Source organism: Podarcis liolepis (assembly GCF_965112155.1).
Source record: "Podarcis liolepis genome assembly, chromosome: 8".
Taxonomy (NCBI): Eukaryota; Metazoa; Chordata; class Lepidosauria; order Squamata; family Lacertidae; genus Podarcis; species Podarcis liolepis.
Genome location: NC_139560.1, coordinates 43,712,389 through 43,739,288, shown reverse-complemented (window position 1 = coordinate 43,739,288; position 26,900 = coordinate 43,712,389). Strand labels below are relative to the sequence as shown.

General features: G+C 41.4%; 1 protein-coding gene across 4 annotated transcripts in view; it reads right to left on the bottom strand.

The window, feature by feature from the left end:
* CDH2 (cadherin 2) overlaps positions 1 to 26,900 on the bottom strand; it is a 125,604-nt gene that overhangs the window by 27,934 nt on the left and 70,770 nt on the right. For all 4 annotated transcript variants that reach the window (XM_083517693.1, XM_083517695.1, XM_083517694.1 and 1 more), the window contains exons 3-4: positions 4,521 to 4,738; positions 2,117 to 2,263 (exon numbers count right to left, since the gene is read on the bottom strand). In XM_083517693.1, the coding sequence (XP_083373819.1) occupies positions 2,117 to 2,263; positions 4,521 to 4,738 (365 nt within the window). The remainder of the gene's footprint in view (positions 1 to 2,116; positions 2,264 to 4,520; positions 4,739 to 26,900) is intronic.

Genomic DNA, 26,900 nt, shown 5'->3' with positions numbered 1-26,900 from the left:
ACACACACAAGTCATCAGAAGCGCTAGCTCTAAAAATACAAAAACAAATCCACTCTGTTGTTATTTTTAATCTTGTTTATTTGCTCATTGCAAAAAGCAGCCCAAGTTAGTTAACTTATCGTTGGTAAACTTTACTTTGACATTTCCATAATGGAACAGGTGGAACTGGCACCCAAGAGATTTATCAAACATCACCATATTAGCCCAAAACTGCTTTGAATTTACTCGGGACAGTCAACTTCCTTAGCAACCACATAATGTTCCAGCAAAGGGTTGCCTCAGGCACGTTTGGTATATCTGTAAAGCGTTCCTCTCTGATCAACATTGCATCAGAAGAGGTGGCTGGAACCATTTATTATTTAAGGTAGAAAATCAGTAGCAATCATCCCAGTCTTTGGCTTGGAAAGAAACCGTGTCCATAGATCAACCAACTCAGTAACACAGAACTTGGTCTGGAGTATCCTTATGGTAGCATGCCATTATGACATAACGTGTAATAATAGTAGGGTGACTGGATTTGCAGATTTCCCATGGACTTTTGCAGTCATCTTAGGATACAGGTTTTTTTTATATTTGGCGTAAAAACAAATATCCGAACAGGCTAAGATCAGGGGTCAGCAACCTTTTTGGACTTGTGGCAATGTTTTGAATTCTGAGAGACTGCTGGTGGTGCCTGTCACAAAGTGGCTGCTATGAAGCCTGAGTGACATAATGTAAAATGGCTGCACAACAGTGGGGCACAACAGAAAATTAGAGACAACCACCCCTGGCAACCCATACAGCTCTCATTTCACAGACATTGCTTAGAAGGTATTTGAATATTTGGCCCCATGGCTTCCTTTTTTAGGAGGTCTACAGGCTTACTTAAAAAGAAGAAAGCTCAAAGGCTGTGGGACATCCACCCACTGGAAGCCTTCACAGGCACCATGGTACCATGACTGCCAGGATGGCAAACTCTGGTGGTCTACCTTGTCTATATTCACACAAGGGCTTTTCTGAGTAGGTTGAGGAACTTAAGCCGAATCTGAAGTTTTCAAGACTTCTCAGTAGAGGAACAGTCAGCTGTGCAGCAACCTACCAAAACCACCAACTAGTGAAACTCCTCCTGACTCCTCTCGCTGGCTAGTCATTATATTCCCTAAATGACCAGCCTCGTCTTTCTCCTGGCTGCCTTCGGAATTTCCTAAGAACTGCGAGCCCTTGCAGTGTGTGGTATTAGAATGTCTCTCCTCATGTAAATACTATCTCATGCACCACAGCTTTTATTTTCGCTCCTAATAACTACTGTGGTGCTCAGACATGTAAGTACACCAGACAGGTGGTTTGCCAACAATGTTATAATTACTTTCAAAACACGCCCCCTCCACAGCTGTGTGTATGAGACCTTTGCCATAGAAGGGCAGAGTCTGGCTGCACACCACTAGCTAATTTGTCTGAGATACTCTGAACTCATAAAGTAAAGCATTTCGATGCACAGCACCAAACAGTAGGCACAAACCTCAAGTTTCTCCTTATGATTTAAGTTCAGAAGACATTAAGCACTTTATTTACCCACTTAGCTCCATCCCTATCCCTGTCTGTGAAATTTGCTTCAAACTCTAGCATAAAAAGGTGAAAAATTAATGGGTTTTCAGTTGTATTATGTTTGTTTTTTGGTGGGGGGAGGGAGAACAAAAGCTCTCTTTTTTTTTGCATTTGAAGCTGAAAATGCCTTTTCACATAGTTTCACTGGTATTTCAGAACAGGATGCACTGTGTTGCTGTGAAACAATAGTATCCTCATTCCTAACAGCCTTATTTGTATATTGCAGTTAAGAGAACACGTGTAGGAAAAAATTCTCATTTAAAATCACGTATGTGAAAAATCATTTTCTTCCACACTTACTTTCAGATTTAAGTAACTAATTTTGCATTTCCCAGAGGCTAATCAAAGCATATTGCAACCACAGGATGTGCTTTCAATCTCACCAACTACTGCAGGGGAAACACAGAACTTTCAAACTAAACCTTGGCAAACAAGTAAACAAAAAGAGATTTAGTGCCAACCATGTTTCATTTGTTCTACGGTGGAATTTGCCATATATTTGTCATAGACATTCCTCTCTTCTCAGTCTTACCCTAACTAATTCCTGAGGAAAGGGCCCTCTGGAGTTTTCTGGCAAGTTGATTGGAGGGATGACCCAGTCTCTCTTCTGTCTTCGCAGATGGCCAATGTGCTTATTTTGGTGTCTTGGAAATACAATGTCTTCCATTTTCTTTTGCTCCTTTTCATGATAGGTAATGGAAGCAAACAGAAATTAGAACCTGAACTGGTTAGCTAATTTTTCATTGTGTGCTTTTTTAATGTGTTAAAAACGTTGTGCATAACCCTAAACTGTTAACAATATTCACAGCATGACACAGTATAAAAATTATATGCAATACATTTCTTTCCCTGTAAAATACTATCAACCTCTTTGTTTTTTAGCAAGGTGCTGGTAGAAAGAAGATGGAGTTTTAAACAATTTATTATACCTTGGTGCTGTGTAAACTACCTTATACACTTTATAGTCCAGCTGGAGACTAGTTAATACTGTGCAGAATTTAATAGCATGCCTTTAGATATTTCTCATTAGTTGGAGCTACAGTTCAGGTAATGTGCTACTGTACATTAAATTTAGATCTGGGTGTGCTAAAATATAATTTGAGTTCCAAGGGAAGTTTAATACATAGTAGTAAGGAATGTCTCAAATATTTATGACCCTATTAAATCCCATAGAATTAATGTTGTAATTATTTTAAACCTATGTCAGCCATGATGGATGCTGTAGATGACCCACTTTGCACAGTGGGCATTAATCTCTGCAGGGTGTCAACAATTCTCTGCATTTGTAAGCGTTCTGGCTTTTAGCTCTTGTTGCCTGTGTGCATGCAAACATGCTAACTCACTTCTGCATATGGAGAAAGCAAAGGAGATTGTCCTACTTTGAACCTTTAGGAACAATATTGTGTACGCTCAGTTAATTGTGCTGAAGAACGAAATAATGGATTTTTAACGTTACGGAAGCCAGATGTTTTAAACTATAATGCATAAGTAATCCTGACTCTTCCACACAAAGCATCCTAATTGGGCTGGCTAAGAAGGCTAAAGTTGCACTACTAAGCTCATTTATTGGGAAACAAGGGCAACTGAACTCAGTGGGACTTACATCTGAAAAAAGTGCTTAGGATCTGGATGTAAATTAGGTAATGGAATAATTCCAGTGGCAGGGTGCATGTAGAGAACTGGCTTAGAGCAGGCCTGAAGAACTGGTGGTGCACCAAACAAAACACATTTCACCAGCTATGTATCTACACCCCTGATCTGTGCAGTCCAAGGAAGGAAGGAAGGATCTTGGCGGGCTCAGAAGGATATCTTCTGCTATGGTATAATGCCTTGTTTACTGCTTGGGAGGCATGCACTTAAATACAAAAGATATTTCAAAGTTAGCAGGTTGCATAGATGCCTCCAAAGCTCAAGGAGTCATAAACAGCCTGCAATTAGCAATGCAAGTGCAAACAGAACGTCTTGCAACTGTGGAAAAAGCCCCTATGAAGCAGGTGATAGTATTCATGGACTAACCTGCAATAGCTGGGGAAAAACCTCATGCCAGTGGGAAGAGACAGGTGCAAGGAAGTTGGTCAGCAAGAGGGCTACTAGCATTAAGGTTTTCTATACCAGCATTTGCCCAAGCTCAGGATGTCTGCAGATTATTTATGGGTGAAATCATGACCTACTTCATGATGGTTCCAGAGAGCTAGTTTCCCTTGAATCGGTTAAATCCATCTGTTTTTAAGAGTACCCTTTTTTTAAGTCTTACACCTGTGGCTGTTAATGTTATTTTGGCTCAATCTATCAACATAAAATGTCCGAAATATCTTTTATAAGATGATGGAGCAGCTCAAAGGAATAGGGTAAGTACCATAAATCATGCATATTTGTTTCCTACAGGGAGCAGGGTTGAGCAACACCTTCCTGCAGCTTAGCCTGGAACAATTTCCACAAGAGGGAGACTCTTCTTCTGGCAAGTGGCACTGGAGCCACAATGAATGATTCACCCCCCCCCCCACACACACTTGATTACGGAGAGCCAAGGCAAAGCCAACATTCCCTGCCAGAATCACTTTCCTGCTTCTGCTGTAAATCTGTAGTTCCAGTGTAATAAATTTGATTGATGGATCAGCGTAGAGAATTGTTTATTTTGTGGGTTTATTTAACTGCTTGAATAAATACTGTAATGCTTTCAGGGGGTTTAAAATAAAAGAATGGTCTCTTCCAATTTAAATTTGGGTATAAATATATAAACAACCCTGCTCAACCACAAAGCTCAAATGTAAATAACTTTAGGATTCTTAACGGACTATGGTTTCCCAGTTAAAAAAGTAGATTAAGGAATGTTATTTTTTAAGCTTAACAATTATGTTAGTTACCTATTAACCTAAGATGTTTGGATAGAATTTTAAACCAATGTAACTTCAAAGACCTATTAGCCAATTTCTTACCTTCACTGAATCCTCCGGCTCAAGAGCTAGTTTCACAGTCACTTGCCACTTTTCATGGGTTTCCTTGTCATTAGCGTATAAGAGGAATTCAGTAAGTCCTGGAGAAATCTGAAAGCTTCTAGCTGCATAAACCACGCCATCTTCACTCACTCTAAACTCTGATGGTGCACTGCTTTCAAAATGGACTTTTCTGCTTTCTTCACAGCTTCTAAACCTCACTGCAAAAACATAAAACACAATATCAAGGGTCAAACTGGTGTAAACAATACACATCCCAGTTTAAAAGTGATGTAAAAAAACACATCCCAGTTTAACCTGGATTATTTGCTGCACTTTGTCCAAAACCAACATTATCCCGTATTTAAATTCTGTTTCCAAGGACAAAATAAAAACTTCCCACCTTTTAGTATTATAAAACAAGCACCCCGCTGTTAATTTACCATCATAAATAAGTGAGTAAGAAAGGAACTAAAAAATGAACTTCAATTTCCCATTAATGCATTATCTATGAGCCACAATCTCCTAGAAAGGTGTCAAATGCAAGACTTGTTGAATTAATGAGAACTTTTGGTTGGACTTCGTTGGCAAAGTCCCAAATTGTAGTTGCCAATCCCAACCCCAACATTTCCAGCTTCCTCCCTCCTTTTCTGTTCCAAAGCATGAAAAGGGCTAGAAAAAAGAGACATTGCACATACTTTTGTAAACCAATAAATCTTTAATAAAAAAGTTTTGTTTTTTAAAAAGAAAAGGGCAGCAGGTTCTTTAAAACTGGTTTTGCACCAGCAAAACAATTCCCATCTTCCCTTTCAATTCAAAGCTGGGACGTTGTGTCCTTTAAATATACTGATGCCAGAATAAATGCTGAACAACTCTCTCCAATAATGAAATCAAACAAGGAGGATGAGTGAGTGCTTACTCCTACACAACTTCAGGATGGACATCTATCCTAAAACATCTCCACTGCAAATTACATGAGTGGCTTTGTAAGCAACCACTGAAAAACTCATACAACAAAAGTACAGAAAAAAATATTGGCAACTACAGAGGTTACGGCCTTTAAAACATTCATCTCAAAGAGAAATCTAATTCACTGTCAAGTGCCCATCATTTTGCTGTGTGTTTAGGAAGGGGGATATTCTAACTGGATGGTTTTAATGTCATAGACGGGATCTTCTAAGAAATGGGTTTGCGGTTGGGTTTTTTGTTTTTTGTTTTAGTCCATATATCAATATAGCTGAATAAATAAAAAATGAAGCTGGTACCTTCCTCATTGATATTCTTCCTTCAGGCAACTGAATGCTATGAAATTCAATGAAAATGGTTCTCTTTTGACAGTCCCTTGCTGAAAATGTATAAAATTGTCATTGCCCTGGCAGAATAATTCTCTTCTGCAAAGAGTACACATTAACAAATTATACTGATATATAATTAAATTATATATTGTGTTTTGGACAGTTTTTGCTCCCCTGTATGCCTTGAAAGCATGATTCAAATCAGTAACCTTAATATGTTTCAGCATTCAGCAAGAAAGAATAATTATCATTTTTCAATTAGTATTAATGGTCAGATAAGAAACATTTTCCTCTGCAGAAATAGACTTTATTAATGCTGATGTTTTCCTGAACTAAATTGAAAGGGGTGTGCATGTTAGTCACAGCACTATAACATATAGCAACTATCTTAAAATAAATGGTTTTGCATATATTCCTCCAAAATATTTCTTTACTTGGTGTGCTGTGATCACTGAAGCACAAAAATCACCAAGGTGATGTTACTGATCGTTATATACAGTACCCAAATAAATTACCAGCTACAAACTGATTCAAGATACTATTTTAAACATTGTTTTTAAATGCTTTGCCATAACTTCCCTGACAAGGGCTCCTCTCTAAATATAACACCTCAAAGAACTGTGGTTCATTCAGCAGCTCAAGCTTTGATATGATTACTTATTAATCACCATAATAGCATTTGTTCAATGGGTTTCATCTACAGTACACTATATTAGTAATAATTACAACAGCCCTGTAAAGCAATCCAAGAGGAGGGATGTCATGGGCTGTAAAGAACTGTAGCCTGAACTTGTGGTTTAGGTGAAATTTGGCTCTGCCATAACTCTATTAGGCAGTCAATGATTTAAGAATACAGTGGTACCTCGGCTTAAGAACTTAATTTGTTCTCGAGGTCTGTTCTTAACCTGAAACTGTTCTTAACCTGAAGCACCACTTTAGCTAATGGGGTCTCCTGCTGCTGCTGCGCCGCCGGAGCACGATTTCTGTTCTCATCCTGAAGCAAAGTTCTTAACTCGAGGTAATATTTCTGGGTTAGCAGAGTCTGTAACCTGAAGTGTATGTAACCTGAAGTGTATGTAACCAGAGGTACCCCTGTAATAGGAATAGCCAAGATGAATGGCAAAGAATGAAAAATAACATAAAATAAAAATACCTTATTATTCAGAATCACAACATTCTAACTGGGGACCTGTAATAAAATGATGCAGTGCATTACCAGAACCTAACAAGAGTTCTGTTTGAAGGATTGCACTAGATACACCCCCCCCCGTTGTGCTATACTGTACAAGTATAAAAGACCCTGCCCTAAACCTGAGCACTACTGGGTTGAGGAATGGAAGTATAGCATGGGGTACAGAGGTTTTCGTTTTCTTTTTAACTTCAGAATGCACATCCTCCTCACCTGAACCCTTACCTGTAGCATCCAATACACTGACAGGGCCTCAAAAAGGTCTCCTCACTTCCTTCCAACTCAAAGTTGGAGAACCTGTGGCACTCCATCTATTGCTGAACTACTCCATCTCCCATTATTGCTGGCTGTACATGGTCTATGGTGGCAAGGGCTGATGGAACTCAATGTCCAACAACACCTGAAGATTCGCAGGTTAGCCACTTCTATTTAAAGTGATACTTTTATCCTGCATAGCTCAATAGTCTTCAGGCACAGACTAAATTTACTAACTCACACAATATGTCTGGGTTTTTTTGTTTTTTGTTTCTTTAGTCTCACTCTAACCTCCAATAAAACAGTGGGCTAAGTGTCAGGGCTATTCCCTCCTATAACCGAAAAATGGAGATAATGGGTTGCAGTGCCATTCACAATGTGTTTCTTAAACTAAAACCAGACAACATCCACCCTATTTTTTCACATGAAATAAGACCAGAGTTAGAAGAAAAAAATGCCAACTCTTGTTTGTGGATGGGGCACACTGATGTCCCATCACAGCTATTGTTTTATGTGAGAACTCTCACTTCTTCCTTGGGAGAAAATAGCATTCACTATGAACTCTGAAGCTCCCTCTCCAGACAATAAGTAAGTTCCCTAGGAATTTTCTCATCTTTGGGTCCTCAACATACCATAGGTTCCAGAAGTTCACAAAGTCATCCCCCCCCCTTTTAATTTACAAGCAGATATACTTCTGCATACCTAGGGAATCCCCCGAATATGAAATCAGCATATTATTTTTGGGTGACCCTGTTTCACTTCCACAATGAATTCTTTTCATTGTGGAATAATGATGTTTTAAAAGAAGATAGATGAAAAGCCAGCAATTTTTCTTACGAGGCTTCAGGGAAGATTGCAGGAAAGTCAGAGTGGCCTCATTTTTTACTGGCCTTGCATGTATGCTCAGAAATATATTTAAGTTCAATGCCACTTACAGAGTGAGAATACCTGGGACTGCAGCCTAGGTGTGCTCTCTTAATGGGGAACATCTATTATGTAGGCATAAGCATCCATAAAATAGGATAGTTCTTTTGAAAATGGTGATGGAGAGGTCTACGTTTTTTAATTCCATCTCTCTGGGGTGTGTATGTATTTTCTACCTCTGCGCTTGCCCTGGTCGCTCCAACTTTCAAGAGCTGGGTGTACAAATGAAGCCCATTTGAGTGACAGCAGATGTATTCTGTTCTGGTCATATGGATGATCCTAGTCACCACAGACAATTCTAAAAATCAAGTTTCCTTAAGTTAATCGTTCACAAAGTCAACCCACCATCCCCATAAATCTAAATGGTAGAATTTTATATTCCGGTGGAACTTTCCCACAAAATCTTTCTGTACTCTACCTTGGCTCAACAGTAGTCAGCATCACTAGTACCCAACTAAATGAAAAAAGGCCTCTCCCAAAAGGAAGGCCTTAAAAATACAAGGAAGGAATTGAACCTTTTAAGGCAACGGCTTCCGTCACATGAACTCCCTGGAGGAAGGATTTGGCTCAAACATAATAAGTAAATAAAAATAAGTCCTACCTAGTCAGGGTGAGTAGTCAATGTTCATTCTTGTTCTTGATAGGCCATTAATACAACTGTTTCACTATGAGCATCACTAAATGTAGCTGTCAGCTTAGATAGAAGATGGCATGTACCTAAAAGGCTGTGTTAATTGCTTCTCAGCAAATATTCAACAGAAATCAGTCCATGCTGTTTGGGTCATACAATATAAAAACAAAACGTTGTGGGTTGGATCTGCCCCATCTGATCTCTCACACTTATAACTCAAAGGGCATGTGTTCACATTATCTAATGACACTGACACAAAGTTACCAAACAGTGAAAAAAAATCAAACTAATTTATTCAACAACACAAAGTAACTACGTTCCTGAGTCTTATGGCATTATACAGGGTTCTCTTGTGAAACCGTATGTACTGAGGTGTACAATACAAAACCCAAAGTACTAAGCATGCAATCTCATTTAGATTACACCAGAGAACTAAACCATTTACTCCCATATCTAATGATATGAATAATTCATAGCACTTGTAAAATTTGTCTCTAATCTCATGTACCTTACTAGTATAATCTTCAATTAACCAGCTTCATTTATCAGGCAATTAAAGTGTATGTTCAGCAATAATAATCACGCTGCATCTCAAGTGCATATATTACTCTTTTTTTTTGTACAAGCCAAGCAATTTCTTTTCTTTGACCAAGAACCCCAATAGCACAACAAGAATACTTGTCTCATTTTGGAAGACTTCTGTTTAAGGGGAAGGTGGTGATGGGGAAACCTTTATGTGAGCTTCTCTGAACTGCAGTCAACAACAAACTAGGACAACATCAAATCTGGTGTTCTGTTTGCCAGGGGATCTACTGATGGACATATATGGGTTTGTGCTACTGAAAATACCAAGGTACCACTGTCACTGAAATCTATTACGGACTATAAAATTAGGTAGAGAACACTGGGAACATGATGGACACAAGACTGAGAATAATTCAGCAAAGTGCTATCCTAAATAAATCTCTCACCATGGAAACAGCAAGGCTAGTGCAATCCTAAATGTCAAAGATTTGGTGGTAATCTTTTATAATGAGATTATACTGCAGGGGAGATTTGTCCAGGCTGTCAAATGCAGGATGCTACGGTAACAGCAGCGGCGCAAGCATTGTTGCAGCTATGTATATTGGTGGTACTGCGATACCATAAGCAGTGGAGATCCAAACAGATAGAAGGGAGACACACAAAAATTTTAATGTAAGATTTCTGAACTAATACACTGCAAAGAAGTAATAGATGATAAAGGGAAATGATCTGCAGTCAATGACTCCATGGTGATGATCAGGCAGCAGATGAGAGACGTTGAAACAGCAGGATTTGGCAATGGACTGGATGCAACAGGAGAAGGAAAAGAAGGTGTTTAAGGACCAAATATTATATTAAAAAGAGAGTTTGACACTTTGTGCTTCTTTTTAAACCGTAAACAGAAGCTGAGGAGGGGCATATCAAGATCTGAGAGATTTAACCCTTTCTTCTAGATTGACAGCCCCTCCCAAATTGCTGTTTGACACAGAAGGGAAGCAGTCACTGTCACAAGTTACAGCTGCCCTCCCATGCAAACAGGAATGTCAGGGAAGGGAGAATTTTAGTTAGGACGGTGCTGTGAAAACAAAAGGTTCCCCTTTCCCATGTGCTATGCTTCTGATTAGTCCTCCTGCCAGTTATGATTTTTTTCAAATCAACCAACCAACCAGCCAACCAACCAGCCAAATAAGCAAGCAAGCAAACAAACAAACAAACAAACAAACAAACAGATACAGTATAAATTATATGTTTAATGTAATGCAGTTTGGTAGTATGGACGAAGGACAATTTTGGTTCAGATTGCATTTTTATAAGGACTGGTCTAATTCACTTCCCAGAACAATATTCAAACTGAGACAAAGGTCACTTTTAAAATTTGCACTCCTCTAAATTCTGTGATGCCATTTTCCAAATAAAAAGTTGTGTACAAAATGGCAAATGTCCATAAAAAATGCAATATTGCAAGACATTTTAAAAAATCAAAATGCATTATATTCACAGGATTCCCTGTGGTTTAAAGTGTTTTTCCTGCACTGAAGGGGATAGGACCAGATGATCCTTTGAGTAAAGATTCCAACTTTACAATTCTATGATTCTATGAAATGTATGGTATGGATGTGAGCATATATAACAACAAATGTACCGGTTATTTTGGCCTCCTAGCACTAATAATTGTTTGATGCAACTATTTCAAATGTGGTTCTGAGAATTTAGCCGATAAAGAAATATTTTTCTGAGAATACAGATTAAATAATTCCCCGCCCCCGGTAAATGGGATTATATCTATATCTATATCTATCTATCTATCTATATATCCATTGGGCAAATCAAAAGTTGAAAGACATGAACTACTATTTAGTTTAGAATTACTGCATACTTTGATACGCTCGGGAAACCTTTGCCCCATTTTTAAAAATTTGGCATAATTTCTTATGGCAAAACGTCAATGATAAGTTAGATCAATTTCACAAATCATGTTACTACAGTTTTGTGACATTTTCCTAAAGAGATTGCACTGTAACAAATGTTTAAAGATTGACACAGTAATGCAATACACAGGTTAAGTTTATTTTTAAAGTGAAATAAAATCAGTACATGGGAATGAATGTACTCTTTCAATCAGCTAGGGCAGGGGTTGATAACTCTGCACCTGTGGATATCATGGTGCCAGTGAGGAATTCTAGGGGTGCCCCTGAGCAGGTGCCCCAGACTTTGAGCTATCATTTTTTCAAAAAGGAAAGTCTGTAGCCATCCTAGAAAGAAAGTTATGTGGCAAAATGTGCAGGTACCTTCTAAGCAATTTATACGAAATGAGAGTGGTGTGGTTACTTTCTATATTTTGTTGGTAACTGAGGAATGCTACCTGTTTTTATTAGACTGGAACACTATGAGAGGGAGGAGGAGGTAGAGGGAGAGAGATATTGATAATTAGAACTAGCAGGGCATAGCTTGCTTACATGGTAAACATAGAGTTTTTGTGGGTGGTCTCTCTAATTTTGTGTGATGCGACGCTTCTTATGGCAACCATTTTGTGTTATACCACTACCCACGGCAGCCATTATATATTATGCTGCTCCTGCTCTAAGGAAGCAAGTTTCAAAATCTGCCCATTAATCCAAAAAGGCTTGATATCCCTGAGCTGCAGTATCTAGGTATTTGTACAGGAGGGAAAAAGTTAAAATCTGTAGTTTTATTTTTCAAAAGTGCATTTTCAAGAATTTCTTTTCTTTTTGTGATGATAAAAAATGTGGAATTTTGATGTTATACCATGACTTGCAGCTGCTTTTTAAAATGACATTTTAGATTCTATATGTCTCCCTCCCCACCTGAGCTAATTAAATTAAGATAAATGGACTATTTTTAAAAGCTACCTGAAAGGGAAAAATACTATCTTAAGAATGTTCAGTCCTCATATCCACAATGAAAGTCATTTACACATCTTTACTCAAACAACCCACCTAGTTCCACTTCCCATAATCCTCTTTGCTCATTGAACAAAGTCATCATAGGCATGCCAGAAAGAAAACAGGGATAAAGTTCTTTCTGTTTGATAGAAATGCCTATGCAGCTTTTCGGGGAGGAGAAAAAGGAATAGTGGCCGTCAGCAAAACACAGATTTGGTATCTCAAACATAACCCAAATTACATCTGATTCACTGATCCTTTTCAATTCTTGCCCCTACCACATACTGACACAAAATCTTCCTGAGCACTGACATTTCTTTTGTCTTCATTTTAGCGGAAAAATGTAACAGAAAGGAGCAAGCATCTTAGGGGAAACAATAATGCTTGTATTTAGATGACTGCTTTTGTTTTCTAATGCAGACAAAGTATAGAGATTCAAGTCTCTCTTGTGCTCAGATTATTTAACAAACAGATGGCAAATATAAGTCTGTATATACTCATGTGGAACTTTTTCTAAGCTTGCGAAATTGAAAGAAGAGGGGAATAATAAATGCAATTTATTCAGTACAAAGAAGCAGCAATACAAACAAATACACGTATCCAAACATATGATTCTGGACAATAAAAGCAGCTTTAAATATGAATGCCATATAATTATTAATTTTAGTAAACTAAGAGTACCACTTAGAGGATGATCTTGCACGTGGAGGTTTTTTTGCCAATTCCTCTCTGCCCGATGCCTCCAGCACCCCCTCTTGCACTGTGCTGTGACTTGGGCAGGGATCCCTCTGGAAAAGTGAGAGGTGGTGCTAGGGGTTGCAGGAGGAGAAGGAGGTGCAAATCAGCAAGGATTGCCTTGTGTCTTTCACCAGTTTTGCTGGATTCAAAGTCTTTGGTGGGCAAAAGGAGCCTTTCAGTCATGGAAGGCAATGCCTGGATTCGATAACAGAATTAAGAGTGTCAGAAGTCTGACATCTATAATAAAAAAAGTTTGGAACATTCCGAATAGAAGAGGAAGCAAAAATAAAAGTTCCACAGAAAAGTTTAAGGCCAGAACATGTGGAGTTTGTTTTCTCCTTCATCTTCCAAATATTAGGGACATCAGCCAGACAAACTGACAAATTGATTCTGGAATTAATAAAACTTTAACCAATGACAAATAAAAAATATCATTAGAGTGCGTGCCAGATGGCTTTTTTTGGGACAGAGTTCCACAGTTGGAATACTATCACCTAAAAGGCTCTCACCAATTGTGCTTTGGATATAGCAAGGACCCAAAGGAGAACCTCTTCAGCTGATTTGAAGGGAGGAGACAATCCTCCTTAAGATATACCGTACCCTAGCCTATATACAATTATCCATCATCTTCACAAGCTCTCAAAATATGGAGACGAGGAGAATAATAATAGTAATAGCAATGTAATAATACTATTACTTCACTTGATCAGGACACTATACTTCTGTTGATGCAGCCTGAAATACCACTCGCAACCATGGCAAGGAACGGTTAGTGAGCATTCTTTGGTTGTTCTGTCAGCTGAACCACTGTTATAGGAATTCTAAGGTCTCAAATATAGAATAAATGTTGATAATTGCACAAGGTAAACACACTTACATAAGTATATAAACCACATGTCTAAAATAGTATAGGATAGCAATCCAAAAGCCATCTTGGCTCTCCTAAAGACTCTTAATATTTCCTGTCTCCTTAATCCCCCTTTCCTGAGAACAGGTAGGCAGATATCAGTAAGGGGAAGTTCCTGAAGGGATTCCTCTCCTATATCTATGAGCCTCCTTTGTATTAATTGGCACTGTTTGCCCAGATGCTATGCATTGAGGGATGTCTGATGGGCATCCTGATTGTCTTATCAAAAGCTAACGTTTTGTGTAAATTGTGTCTGGAACTATGTAAACTTGTTAAATCCTCAGGAATATCACACCTTGGCCTGCCTGAGCCACAGTAACCCCACCTTATGTGTGATGTAATTTCTTACTGTTTGTAGAGGGGATGTCCTTCTCTGCACCAAAATGTAAATCCTTAAAAGAGATGTTTCTTCTCTTGCCTCCTTGCTAGGAGGGAAGGGAACTCCGTTGCAGCAGAAAAATAAAGATTTGCCTTGCTTTCACTGCATCCTGTCTCCATCAATTCATCTCTGGCCGATCATGGACTTAGGAGACTCAGGGGAGGTCAGCAGCAAAAGCCAACCACCCCTATTTTTCTTTATCACCGCCTAACAGTTACCTCATCCTGTCCACATTTTACCAGCTTCTCCACAAGAAAAAATGGAGCACTTTGTAAAAGGTCTTACTGAAATCAAGATACACTATGTCCACAACATTCCCCTGATCCATCAACTCTGTCAATGAAATAAGGAGATTAGTCTGGCATGGCTTGTTGTTGAGAAACCCATGCTGGGTCTTAGTAATCCTTTTCTAAGTGCTCATAGACCGACTGTTTAATTATCTGCTCTAGGACCTTTCCTGGTATTGATGCCAAGCTTATCAGTTGGTAGTTGCCTGCGTCTTCTCCCCCACCTTTTGAAGATAGGGACAACATTTGCACACCTCCAGTCTACAGAGACCTCACCTGTTCTCCAAGGACTCTCAATAGACTGAGGCTCTGAGGTTACATCCATAAGCTCCTTTAGTACCCTTGGGTGCAGTTCATTGTGCCCTTACCATCTCTTTTCCTGTTTTGGGCATGAAGGTTGGAAGAGCCTCATGAATGATGTGGGATGGGGGTAAGGAGGGCTGCTTGGGGAATCACACTGGTGGAGGCAAGACTGATTGAGCTGTGCAAAGGCACCAGTGGGATAAAAGGCACCTTCGCAGAGTCAATTCTGCAGTCTCAGCCATGAACCAGCACCAGAGGTGGATTTAGGAAACTGGATGTGGAGCCCTGGGGGCACTGCAGGGGGTGCCACAACTATGATGTAGACTGGAAGATGAGAGGCGCCAAATTTTGATGTCAAGGGCACTGCTGAAATTTGCACTGGTCTCAATCTACTTCCGTTTATAACCCACCCATATCCAAGTCAGCCAGGAGAGAGTGGGGATGGGCTCAGTTAGAAAGCTATTTTTGCATGCTCCCCTACATCTTATTAAAGAGAGAGAGAGACCTCAGTTTAGGCATGTTCTTTACCCTCCTACAGATAATCTTTTCAGCCGAAAGAAGATTAAAAATCCAACAGCTATAAAGCAGAACACGTGTCAAATCAAATGTACAAAATTTATTCTATTTTTATTAGCAAGGCTTTTAATTTCATACGTGAATAGGTAAACTATGGCAACTGTAGCGTTCTGAGAGAACAGCATGAATAGCATAGATATATTTACAACGCTATACCAGAAGAGATATAAATAAAAAAATAATAAAGTCTGAGGAATATTTTATCAGTTCATTGACTTGTATTATAAAAAGTGGCTGAAGTGTCAGCTTCATCGCATCTGGACAACCTTTAAAAAATTTTCATTATTTTTCAGATATCTGCCCTTGCAATCAAATATTGTCTAGTAAATTCATGCATGTGAATTCAGCAGACGTCACACTGAGAAACCCTTTCAAAAGTTCAGGCTTGGATATGTTAATATTTGGCACTTGAAAACAAGGGCAAAGGCACAACAAGTGCATGCAGCTCTTGAGTCCGTAGCTAGATTTAACAGTATTTTGAATTGGTGACAGCTACAGTGGAACCTCATGTTACATACTATCCTCCTTGCAAATGCTTCGGGTTATGAGCTCCACTAACCCGGAAGTAGATGCTCCCGGTTGCGAACTTTGCCCTGGGATGCGAGCGGAAGTCGCGCGCTAACAGCGCGGGGCGCCATTAGCAAAAGTGCTACCTCATGTTAAGAATGGTTTCGGCTTAAGAATGGACCTCTGGAACGAATTACCTAAGTTCGTAACCGGAGGTACCACTGTACTTGCAATATTCCTGTGACAACAGAATAAAATAAATAACAGATTGCCAGTGGAATGCACAATTTGCAGATCATTAAAAAATAAATAAACAGGAGACTTGTGTGCAAAAAGATAGTCATTGCACTAATTTTTAAATATTATTCTCTACAGCTGTTTGAATAAATTTCATAGATTATTTGTTCTGTGGCAAAAGCAAAAATATTTTGACTGCAAGCCTCATTCCACTGAACAAAGACTGTAGATTACTAATGAAACCAACTATTCTGGGTGAACCCTTCTGCACATTCAGAAACTGGCAGCTTACTCCTGAGTAGGAAAAACAGACTGGTGGGAGGCCCTGGCACATCAAAAGCCAATGCCTGCTCAGCCCCTCGCTTGTTTGCCAGGCCCTGGTGCTGCAGGCTTTGGATGGCGCGAGCCCTCTTCTTCCCCCAGCCCCGGCATGGAAGCTAAGGCCCTGCTGGGGCGATGGCACGTGCGCCCACAGAGAGGGCCCTGAGTGCCCTCTCTGGCACGCATCCCATAGGTTCACCACCACTGGCCTATTCTACTCAACTTGCTTGATGTTGGGTAGAAAAGTCACATTTTCTAGCTAGTGGGAGGAAGTAGCACCAAGGTGAACAGAGAAGTCCTTCAATTTACCCGCAGCACAATCACTGAACACTCTGATAACCCTGAACTAGATACAACTTCCCCCTCTTTAATTAGAGGCCTTTAGATGTTAACTTGACAGAGCTTTGTACGTGTCACATTAAGATAGTATGCTTTTGAAAGAAACAACAATCTCACCGACATATCAGTCAATCCTTCTCTTCAAACCAGGCCCCAACTGAAAGAAATATTTTGCTTGCACAAAACTGGTGAAATGTTTGCTGTTTACTTCTTTGAACAGATGATCCCTCCTACGCACCCCATCCCTGCTGCAATGGCATATCACACATTGCTTTTTAATCTTTCCTCAATTCCAAAATCAGATTTATTTCAATTATTTTTAGCTTGCCTTTGGATAAAAGTTCTTTCAAGACAGCTTACAGGAAATATCAAATTACTTTACAATGTGTGTCCGCACACTCACATGCAATAAGCAATATCAACATATAAATGTGATCAGGATCCTTCCCCCAGGACAGCTGTTGGAAGACAACTATGGTAGCCAAGAGAAAGTCCAGCTGGACCAGGCCCTGAGATGGTCTATGCCTTCATCTCTCGGAAAAAGTCTAATTCATGTTGTTTAGGCGGGGGGAGGGGGGAATAAAACAAAGGTTGAAATTCTATACAGTGGAACCTCGGGTTGCGGACGTAATCCGTGACGGAGGCACGTCCACAACCCGCAGTTTTCGCATCCTGAAGCGCCACGTCTGTGCAGGTGCTGCCGCGATTTGGTGCTTCTGCGCATGTGCAAGCAGCGAAACCTGGAAGCAACCAATTCCGGTACTTCCATGTTTCCCGGGGTCTGCAACCCAAAAACACGTAACCTGAAGCATCCGTAATATGAGGTATGACTGTACAGTACATGCTTACCTGGAAATGTCCCATTAAACTCAGTGGGAATTACTTCAGAGTAAACATGTACTGTGCAGCTTCTGTGGACTCATGGAAATACTTCCACCATTCTTTCTATCATGGGGCAAAACTAATGTCCACTCAGAAATTTAGGGATTGGCAGCCTGGAAGAGGCCATTCTCTGCAGCAACCCCACAGTTGTGAAATTCCTTTTCCATAAGAAGTGGATCTGGCGCTATCATGGCATAGCTTTCATTATATGCTGAAGATACACCTCCTTTGAATATCTGAAATTATTATTCTTAGGACTCATCCTATTGTTTTGATATAAATGATGACAATATTGTGTTTTTATATTGTTGTAATCTGTCCTAGACATTATGGTATAGGATGAGCAAAGAATCCTAATCATCATCATTCAATTTGAGAGAAGCAAGCTTTTTCAGTTGAGATTATATTTCCATAAGAAAGACTGAAAGAATCTACATTGGAAAAATAATGTTTAGAAGCATGGTCTTTTGAGTCTGTTCTATTTCTGCTAGACATATTTTAGGTGTCTTGTCAGAATATAAAAAGAGGAAAACCTAAATTAAAACAAAAAGATGTTCTGGCAATCAAAGTATTGGATAGAACTACCTTCTTGTTGAAATGCACATGAGTACAAAAGCTACACAGCACAAATACATATGATAATGCAAAAGGGAAGGAAGATGTCTGGAGTTGAAGTACAAATAAATGAAAAAAGATGCAAATGTTATAGCATTCAGCTAAGGAGCCTCTCATGTTACAATGTCAGCACAAATTTAGACATATTTTAAAACACAGTGCCAAAACAGTGCTGTGCAAATTTATGCAATGTGTTCCAGGTAGCACCCTACTTAGGAAACAGGCTTCTGTAGTCCTGACTGAATCACTTTAATTCAACCATCAAATTTTAGTATAGCACTGAAGAAGGAGAAAAAGGGAAATGAGCAGACAGTTTGATATATAGGTATATTTGTTTCCTGTGATAAATCAAGCAAGTTTTTTGCCCGGGACTTTCCAGTAGTCCTAGCTAAATGAAAAATACAAAATACTGCACTTGATATTCAACCTGTGCTAGATTGAGATAACGGGGGGAAATGGCAAGAGGCTTGATTGATTATAGTAGAATGAAAATTCTACTTTTAGAAAAGCCTTAAGGGCAAGAGTAGAATATTACCTTTGAGGAATCCATTGCAGAGAGAACAAATTACATGAATTTGGAGATCACTGAATATAATACATGCACTACAATGAGGGCCTCCAATATGATGTGACTCATAAATAGATTTCATTAATGCATTCAGAAACAATCCAGAGTTAACTTTACAACGACTAACTGCCGAATGTCCTCAGTCACAAGCCATGACATATGCTTCACACCTCACAATGTCAAATAATGTTTCTCAGCAAAATCTCTTATTTTAGAGATATGGAAAGAACCAGAAACCTGTTTGCTTCCGACATTACATTATGATACACAGCTTATAAGAGTCTTCTCCAAAACCAGCAAGCTCCCAGAAAGATGGGAAGTGGCATAACCTTCTTGCAACCTAAATTCAGCCCAGTTAATAGTTCCTCCTCAAGCTCCCAAAAGGATGTTTGTTTTCCTTGTTCTTGCTTCCCTCTACAGTGGTACCTCGGGTTACATACGCTTCAGGTTACATACGCTTCAGGTTACAGACTCCCCTAACCCAGAAATAGTACCTCGGGTTAAGAACTTTGCTTCAGAATAAGAACAGAAATTGTGCTCCCGCGGCGCGGCAGCAGAAGGAGGCCCCATAGGCTAAAGTGGTGCTTCAGGTTATGAACAGTTTCAGGTTAAGAACGGACCTCTGGAATGAATTAAGTACTTAACCCAAGGTACCACTGTATTAGAATCCCTTGTGCCAATTTTAAGGATCTGTTACAGCCTTTTTCTTCTGCCTCACTGGGACCTGCTCACCTTCATCTCTCTCTGCCTCCCGCTCCCTTGTTTTTTATTCTCTCCTGGATTCCAATTGTTGCTCACATGTGGAAGCGGCCTCCACACCATCACCAGCTTTTACCAATCCACCACTGGCTGGAGGACACAGAGAAAAAGTCTTTCTCTCTCCTCCACTGGCCAAAGTAGGTGCTGCCTCTTGCACCCAGAAGACTCCTTGAAGCTCCAGGTCCCCTCCCCAACAACAGGTCATTCGGAAGGAGAGTGTAAATTATGGGCAATTTAAGGTAATTTCGACTATACACAAACTATATCTTACCCACTGACTTTAGAACCTATTCCCTGTGCAAGATGTGTTCCACTGTCTCTTGAGACAGACGGGTGCTAACAATATCACAGTTCTAATACTGTCAAAGAGAAAGGGGAACAATGAAGCACTTGGCTTTCTGTGCAGCACAGTGGTGAATTCATCCAATACACAGCTCTTTTCCTCACTGTCCCCAACTCAGTTACCCTCTCAGCACACTAACATACTGAGTACAGAGTTTGGACATCATTCTCCTAAGAAAAACCCTCTGGAGCAAACTAAGTGTTTATTGAATTGAGTAGTGTGCAGCAATGTTTCTTGTTTTCCCTTTAATAATTATAAGGAGCAATGCTTTCCCAGTAAGAAGTAGGTTCCCATGTGCATGCAATTATTTAAAGAAGAACAATATACCGTATTTTTCTGTGTGTAAGATGAGATTTCCCCCAGTTTTTTTAAATTTAAAAACGTAGGTCGTCTTATACATAGAATATAGCAATTAAAGATATAAATAAATACGGTACTTGCCGCCATACATGCTCTGGCAGTTGCGGCTCCTCGCAGGGGCAAGCCCCGGGGCCTCTGCAGTCTGCTTGCCTCCTCCCACTCAGCCCACCCTACAGCTGGGAGGGAGGCTGAAGGTAGTCTGTTTGTGCTGTGCGGTGGCTCTGCATGATCGGCGCCGCCGCTCCAGTTGGCTGCGGCAATCGAAGAAATGTAACCCCTCTGCGCCTTTCCCTCAGGGCCTCCTGCTTGCCTCCTCCCACTGAGCCCGCCCTATAGCTGATGGGTGAGGCTGAAGGTGGTCTGTTTGTGCCACGCGAAGTCTGCAGCTGGCTATGCACAAGCATCGCTGCTGCTCCAATTGGCCACGGCAATAGAAGTAATATCACCCCTCCATGCTTTTCCAGTCATAGAAATCTCGCACCTTGTGCCCCTCCTGGATAACAGCGCCTTCCCCTCCCAAAAGCTCAAAAACTCTGGGCCTCCCCCTAAAAAAGCTCAGTGATTGTCTTGACACTGCCTGTGAGGGAACAGCTGATAGGCAGCTTGTTCGAGGCGCATGTATCTGTCAGCGTTGGTCCGGCGGGTGAGCGATTATCGTCAACAATTCAGGTCAATCTTCCCCCATTTTCTTCATTTGGAGTCCCCAAAAACAGGGATCGTCCTATACATGGGGGCGTCAGTATATAGCTTCTTGCTGTGTATTAATTGAACATCTAGCTTTTGCCCTGTGACACCAACAAATAATAATGTAAAATATAGTCATTTTCTGTATAGCAGGGATGGTCTTGATTGGACATTCCGATTTACTTATTAGAAATACATGCTTTAAAAAGAAATGCATGCTTTTCTATATGTAAATAACAAAACTGAGAACATGGCTCTTGACCATTTTGCTGCAACAGAACCATGCAAACATTTACAAACTCTAATTGTTTACAGCAGGAGTTGAGAACCTTTGGCTCTCCAGATGTTGCTGAAGTATGAAGTATGGTGAGAGTTGTGATTCGGCAACACAGACTCATAGAATTGTAGAGTTGGAAGGGACCTTGAGGGTCATCTGGTCCAACCCCCTGCAATGGAGGAAATGTTTGCCCAACCTGAGCTAGAACTCGCAACCTTGAGATTAAGAGTTTCATGCTCTACGAACCTAGAGGACTTTAGTTTGTATACACAAAAGAAATAATTGCCTTGCACGTCTTACTGCAGTACCTACTGATATAAACCTTTCTCTTTGGGGGCAATTATTACCATCTTGTATCCAGCAGTCTAAATGTAGCATCTGGGAAAACTAGACTCAGGAAGGAGTTTCATATTGTATCTTTATAACTTTTGAAATTATTCATGTTAGAATTTTCTTATCCAATGCATGAAGTGTTGTCCAATTTCTAACAAGATGCATTTTATATGCATACAGAACACTTTCTGGAAGACAGAATAAACTCAGTCACTGAAACAATATACAGAATTGCAGCTTAGAACAAAACTGCAAAGCATGAAATGACAACCTGCTATCAGCCGCTGAGAGCCTGAAATTCAGCACTGGCAGCTAAAACAACTGAACTCTTCCACCACCATTTCAGCAAATTGATGATACCATCTGCATGGCAGTTAGAATACAAGCCATGCCAATCTACTTACTAAAAGCCAAGCCTATGTTTAAACTCATGAGATGCTGTTTCACTTTATTCCGTTCTTTTAAAGAGACACTGCATTCGGATTCTGAGTTTTTAAAGTCACACCTGGTGGATAATGAATACACGAAAACGAACACTGATTTTACAGTTGGAAAATTAGGCTACACTCATAATATTCCTTTTCTTCCCAGTCTCTTTTCCCTTGGGTATTGTGGGGGGTTTTTGGATTGTAAGTCTGAATTGCCTTCTTTTTAATTGATTTTATGTAAGCTGCTATGGGAGCCTTTTTTTGCTGAAGAGCTGGGAACAAATGCTCTAAATAAATAAGATAATAATAATGGTTTGCCAGTGTGAGGACAATTCAAAATAGCACAAACTATTTAAAGGCAAAGAAAATACATATAGATCAATTGAGATATATTACCAAGGCATTTCTGCTTTTTATTTTCCTTTTTCCTTCATTTCCTCATTTTTAACTTAGCTGGCTAGCCAAGAACAATGTTAGGTCTATCAATGGAGACATTTAAATCTGCTTAGCTTCCTTGCAAGATCAATGTGTAACTGTTAACCTCATTAATGGAATACTAATAGAATGCCCATCAACTTTATTGGGGTGACCAAAGGGACCTTGGCCCCCAGGAATTGGCTCCTATACTGGGAGGAAGAGAGCGAGGCGGTGGCGAGGTTGTGTGGTGCAAACCTGCTATAAGAAGCCACACAACCTCACCCTTCAGCCACCCCAATGGCGTTGATGGGCATTACCATTCAAATGGTATGTGTGCACCACATCTTGTGATTGATTATGAAGGCTGGGGCTTACCTGAGTCTCCCCCCCCCAAAAAAAAAACTTATTCAAGTTGGCACCCCTGCCTCCCAATATATAGCAATGACTCAACTGGAAGGAGGTCAGGGGAGTGGTGCAGCCCACCATGCCGTCCACTAGTACCACTGATAGCTAGATTCTCCTCTCTCCTCCTAGTGCTCAGGGCATTGGCAATGCACCAATCTCAGCTCTTCCCATCCCAGTATGCAGCAGTGTAAGGTGTAGAATGAACCTACATACATGTAAATATAATGTGTGCTATTCCACTCAATAGTACAGACCTATTGAAATAATGAATATGACCAAGTTATGTCCATAAATTTCAATAGGTTTCTTCTGAATAAAACTTAGTTGAATACTACTCTGTGGGGAGGAGGACAAGCTGAGGAGGGAGGGGGGCTATTCTTCCTGCTTTCTAATGCAGCTTTGATGCTTGCTATGAGCCAGACTAAGGGATGCGGGTGGCGCTGTGGGTTAAACCACAGAGCCTAGGACTTGACGATCAGAAGGTCGGCGGTTCGAATCCCCACGATGGGGTGCGCTCCCGTTGCTCGGTCCCTGCTCCTCCCCACCTAGCAGTTTGAAAGCACTTCAAAGTACAAGTAGATAAACAGGTACCACTCCGGCGGGAAGGTAAATGGTGTTTCTGTGCACTGCTCTGGTTCGCCAGAAGTGGCTTAGTCATGCTGGCCACATGACCCGGAAGCTGTACGCCGGCTCCCTAGGCCAATAAAGCGAGATGAGCGCCGCAACCCCAGAGTCAGTCATGACTGGACCTAATGGTCAGGGGTCCCTTTACCTTTACCTTCACACCTTGTGTGAAGAACTTATTGAAACACCACAGCCAAAATGCAATAACAGCCTTCATCCAATATCAGCACACAAATACTAAGTATTTTATATCTACTTATCTTCCGTTAAATGAAAGAGGATTTAATTATTCATACATTCACATGAAACCCAGCAGGAAATGTCTTATGGTGGTGCAAGGCAATACAGTGGTGCCTCGCAAGACGAAATTAATTCGTTCCGCAAGTTTTTTCTTCTTGCGAGTTTTTCGTCTTGCGATGCACGGTTTCCCATAGGAATGCATTGAAAATCAATTAATGCGTTCCTATGGAAACCGCCTTCAGACCAGGTCCGGGGACAGTCTGTCCCCCGACCTCTTCTGAAGGCTGGGGGGGGGGACAAGGGCTTTTCTTCCCACCCCCAGCATTTTAAAAAACCCCGGGACAGCGGAGGACTTCTCCGCTGTCCGGGGCGATGTAAAAGCCCCTGGGAAGGCAGGCAGGGGGGAGCAAAGACTTTCGCCCCCCGCCCGCCTTCAGAGGAGGTCCTGGACCTCTTCTGAAGGCGGGCGGGGGGCGAAAGTCTTTGCCCCCCCCCGCCTGCCTTCAAAAGCCGTCCGGGACAGCGGAGAAACGCGCTGCCTTTCTCCACTCTCCCGGGAAGGCAGACAGGGGGGAGCAAAGACTTTCGCCCCCTGCCCGCCTTCAGAAGAGGTCCTGGACCTCTTCTGAAGGCGGGCGGGGGGCGAAAGTCTTTGCCCCCCCCGCCTGCCTTCAAAAGCCGTCCGGGACAGCAGAGAAACGCGCTGCCTTTCTCCGCTCTCCCGGGAAGGCAGGCAGGGGGGAGCAAAGACTTTCACCCCCCGCCCGCCTTCAGAAGAGGTCCAGGACCTCTTCTGAAGGCGGGCGGGGGCGAAAGTCTTTGCTACCCCTCGCCTGCCTTCAAAACCCGTCCGCGATAGCGGGAAGCGCTTCCCTGCTATCCCGGACTGCTTTTAAAATGCTGGCGGTGGGGAGCAAAGCCTTTCGGCCCCCGCCGGCCTTCCTGGATCTCTTCTGAAGGCCGGAGGGGGGGAAAGGCTTTGCTCCCCACCACCAGCATTTAAAAGAGGTCCCCGGAGATTTCCCTATGGGCTTTCTTCTTGCGAAGCAAGCCCATAGGGAAATTCGTCTTGCGAAGCGCCTCCAAAACAGAAAACCCTTTCGTCTTGCGGGTTTTCCGTCTTGCGAGGCATTCGTCTTGCGGGGTACCACTGTACCTGCATACAATAATTCATCACACAGTTGTCATAAACATACGCTATATGGGCAACAAAACAAGACAACATGGAAAATACAAGTAAGCTGCAGCCTGAAAAAAAGCATATCCATCAACTGAGTGTGGGACTGAAAAAGCAAAGGGCAGCAGCAGAAATAAAACGTAATTTATCTAAAGTACATAGCTGATCTAAAATTAGCTGTGTTTGAAGACTGGCTATTGAAAATAAAATGGTTGGTTTGCCAACAGTGGATGTTTTTCCCCCTTAGAAAGCACGGTGACTCGGCTGTCTAATATATATGCATAGGTGTTTTGATAAGCCAACACTTAGTCATTTCATTAACAAGAATTTGCTTTTCCGAGGAAAGTAGAATTTTTTTTTTTAACATGCAACCATCATGCACTTTACAAGAGGGGTGGGGAAGCTTTTTTGCTCCACTGGCCAGATCCTTATGAGGATCTGCCTCATGGGCGAAATGTGACAGGTTGTCCTCTTCTTTTTAGAAGCATGCTGCTTCCTGCAAGGTGCTCAGAAGACCCAACTTCAGGACTCCATATTCCAGCAAAACTATACATATTTGGGCATGTAAAAGAGTTCTCAGCAGCAAGCTCTCTCCCTCACATGCACACCCCCAATAAGTTGATCTCCCTTCGCACCACTAAACTCTCTCCCCCCCTCCTTTCTCACCACTGCTATTTGAAAACATGTGCAGCCAAAGCAAGCACCCCAATTTTCCCCTAAGCAAGGGGGAGAGGATGAGGGAGAAGGCTAAAGTTCTCGCTTCCCCTCGCCTCGTACTTGGGAGCGGCCGACTGCTTTGGCTGCGTACCTGTGCTCCCAAGAGGGAACAGGCATTGGCAGCTAAACTGAGCCCTTTGCAAACTGCTCCACATCAGTTAGTTGAGTGTTTTTATTTATTTCCTTGATTTAGGGAGGCAGCTGCCCTCTGCCCCTCTGGCTATGCCCATGGGCTAACGGGGCTGTTTCAAAGAGCTGTGCTGGGAGGGAAAAGCAGTTTACATTGGCTGGAATCCACTTCTCCCTCCTTGAGCAAGGTTTGCTTCTGCCACCCATCAGCTGATGTACAGGGGGGCACTGTGCCTTGCTCCAGTGAAGAAAACATCAAGAGCCCTCCCCAAACCCCTAAGCACTTCTGGAACAACTAGGCGCCCCTGGGGGAATTGCATCTCCAAAGGATGCAATTCTCATAAAGCTCCACAGTGACTCTATTTGGCCATTATTATTCATGCCTCATACAGCTATATAACAAGACACCCACTTGAGGGCAGAAGCAGCCATTCCATTCTTGAGCAAACACAATCCATATGCTCTACTCCAGCAATGTAACATTACTGTTTAGGTAGCTGGAAAAGGGACTGGAACTCTCCCCAGCATTTGCACAAGTGTCAAAGGCAGTGGTTCCCAATTACCTACATACTACGTTTTTCAAAAGCTAAGTGATGGGTCCCCTACTTCTGAAAAATTTGACATTTCTATGATGGTTTTTGTTATGTGAATGGTGCCACAGACCCCTTGTGTGGGTTTCATGGAACCCCTGGTGTCTGCAGACCATCAAAAGGGAACTACTGCTCTAAGTCAAAATTTGGCTTAGTGTGAATGTACAAGCTTCTGGAGAGGAGTTCACAGTGGCTTTGCTCTTCCCTGGTTCTCTTCTGCTGCATCTGTATGAAGAGATACAGAAAGGTTTATCATCTGAACCCAGGCTCATGGTTACACTGTCTGCAGACTAGCTGCAAATGGTGACCAAAAACATACCTTAGTTACAGCTCCATGGCTAGTCAGGGCCTTTTCAACACTGGCTCCAGCCTGGTGGAACACTCTGTCTCATGAGACCAGGGCCCTGCATGATCTGATTTCTTTCTGCAGGGCCTGTAAGACAGGAGTTGTTTCGCCTGGCCTTCTGCTTGGAATCAATTTGATTCTCTCCCCCTCTTTCTTTTTTCCTTTCTCCTTCT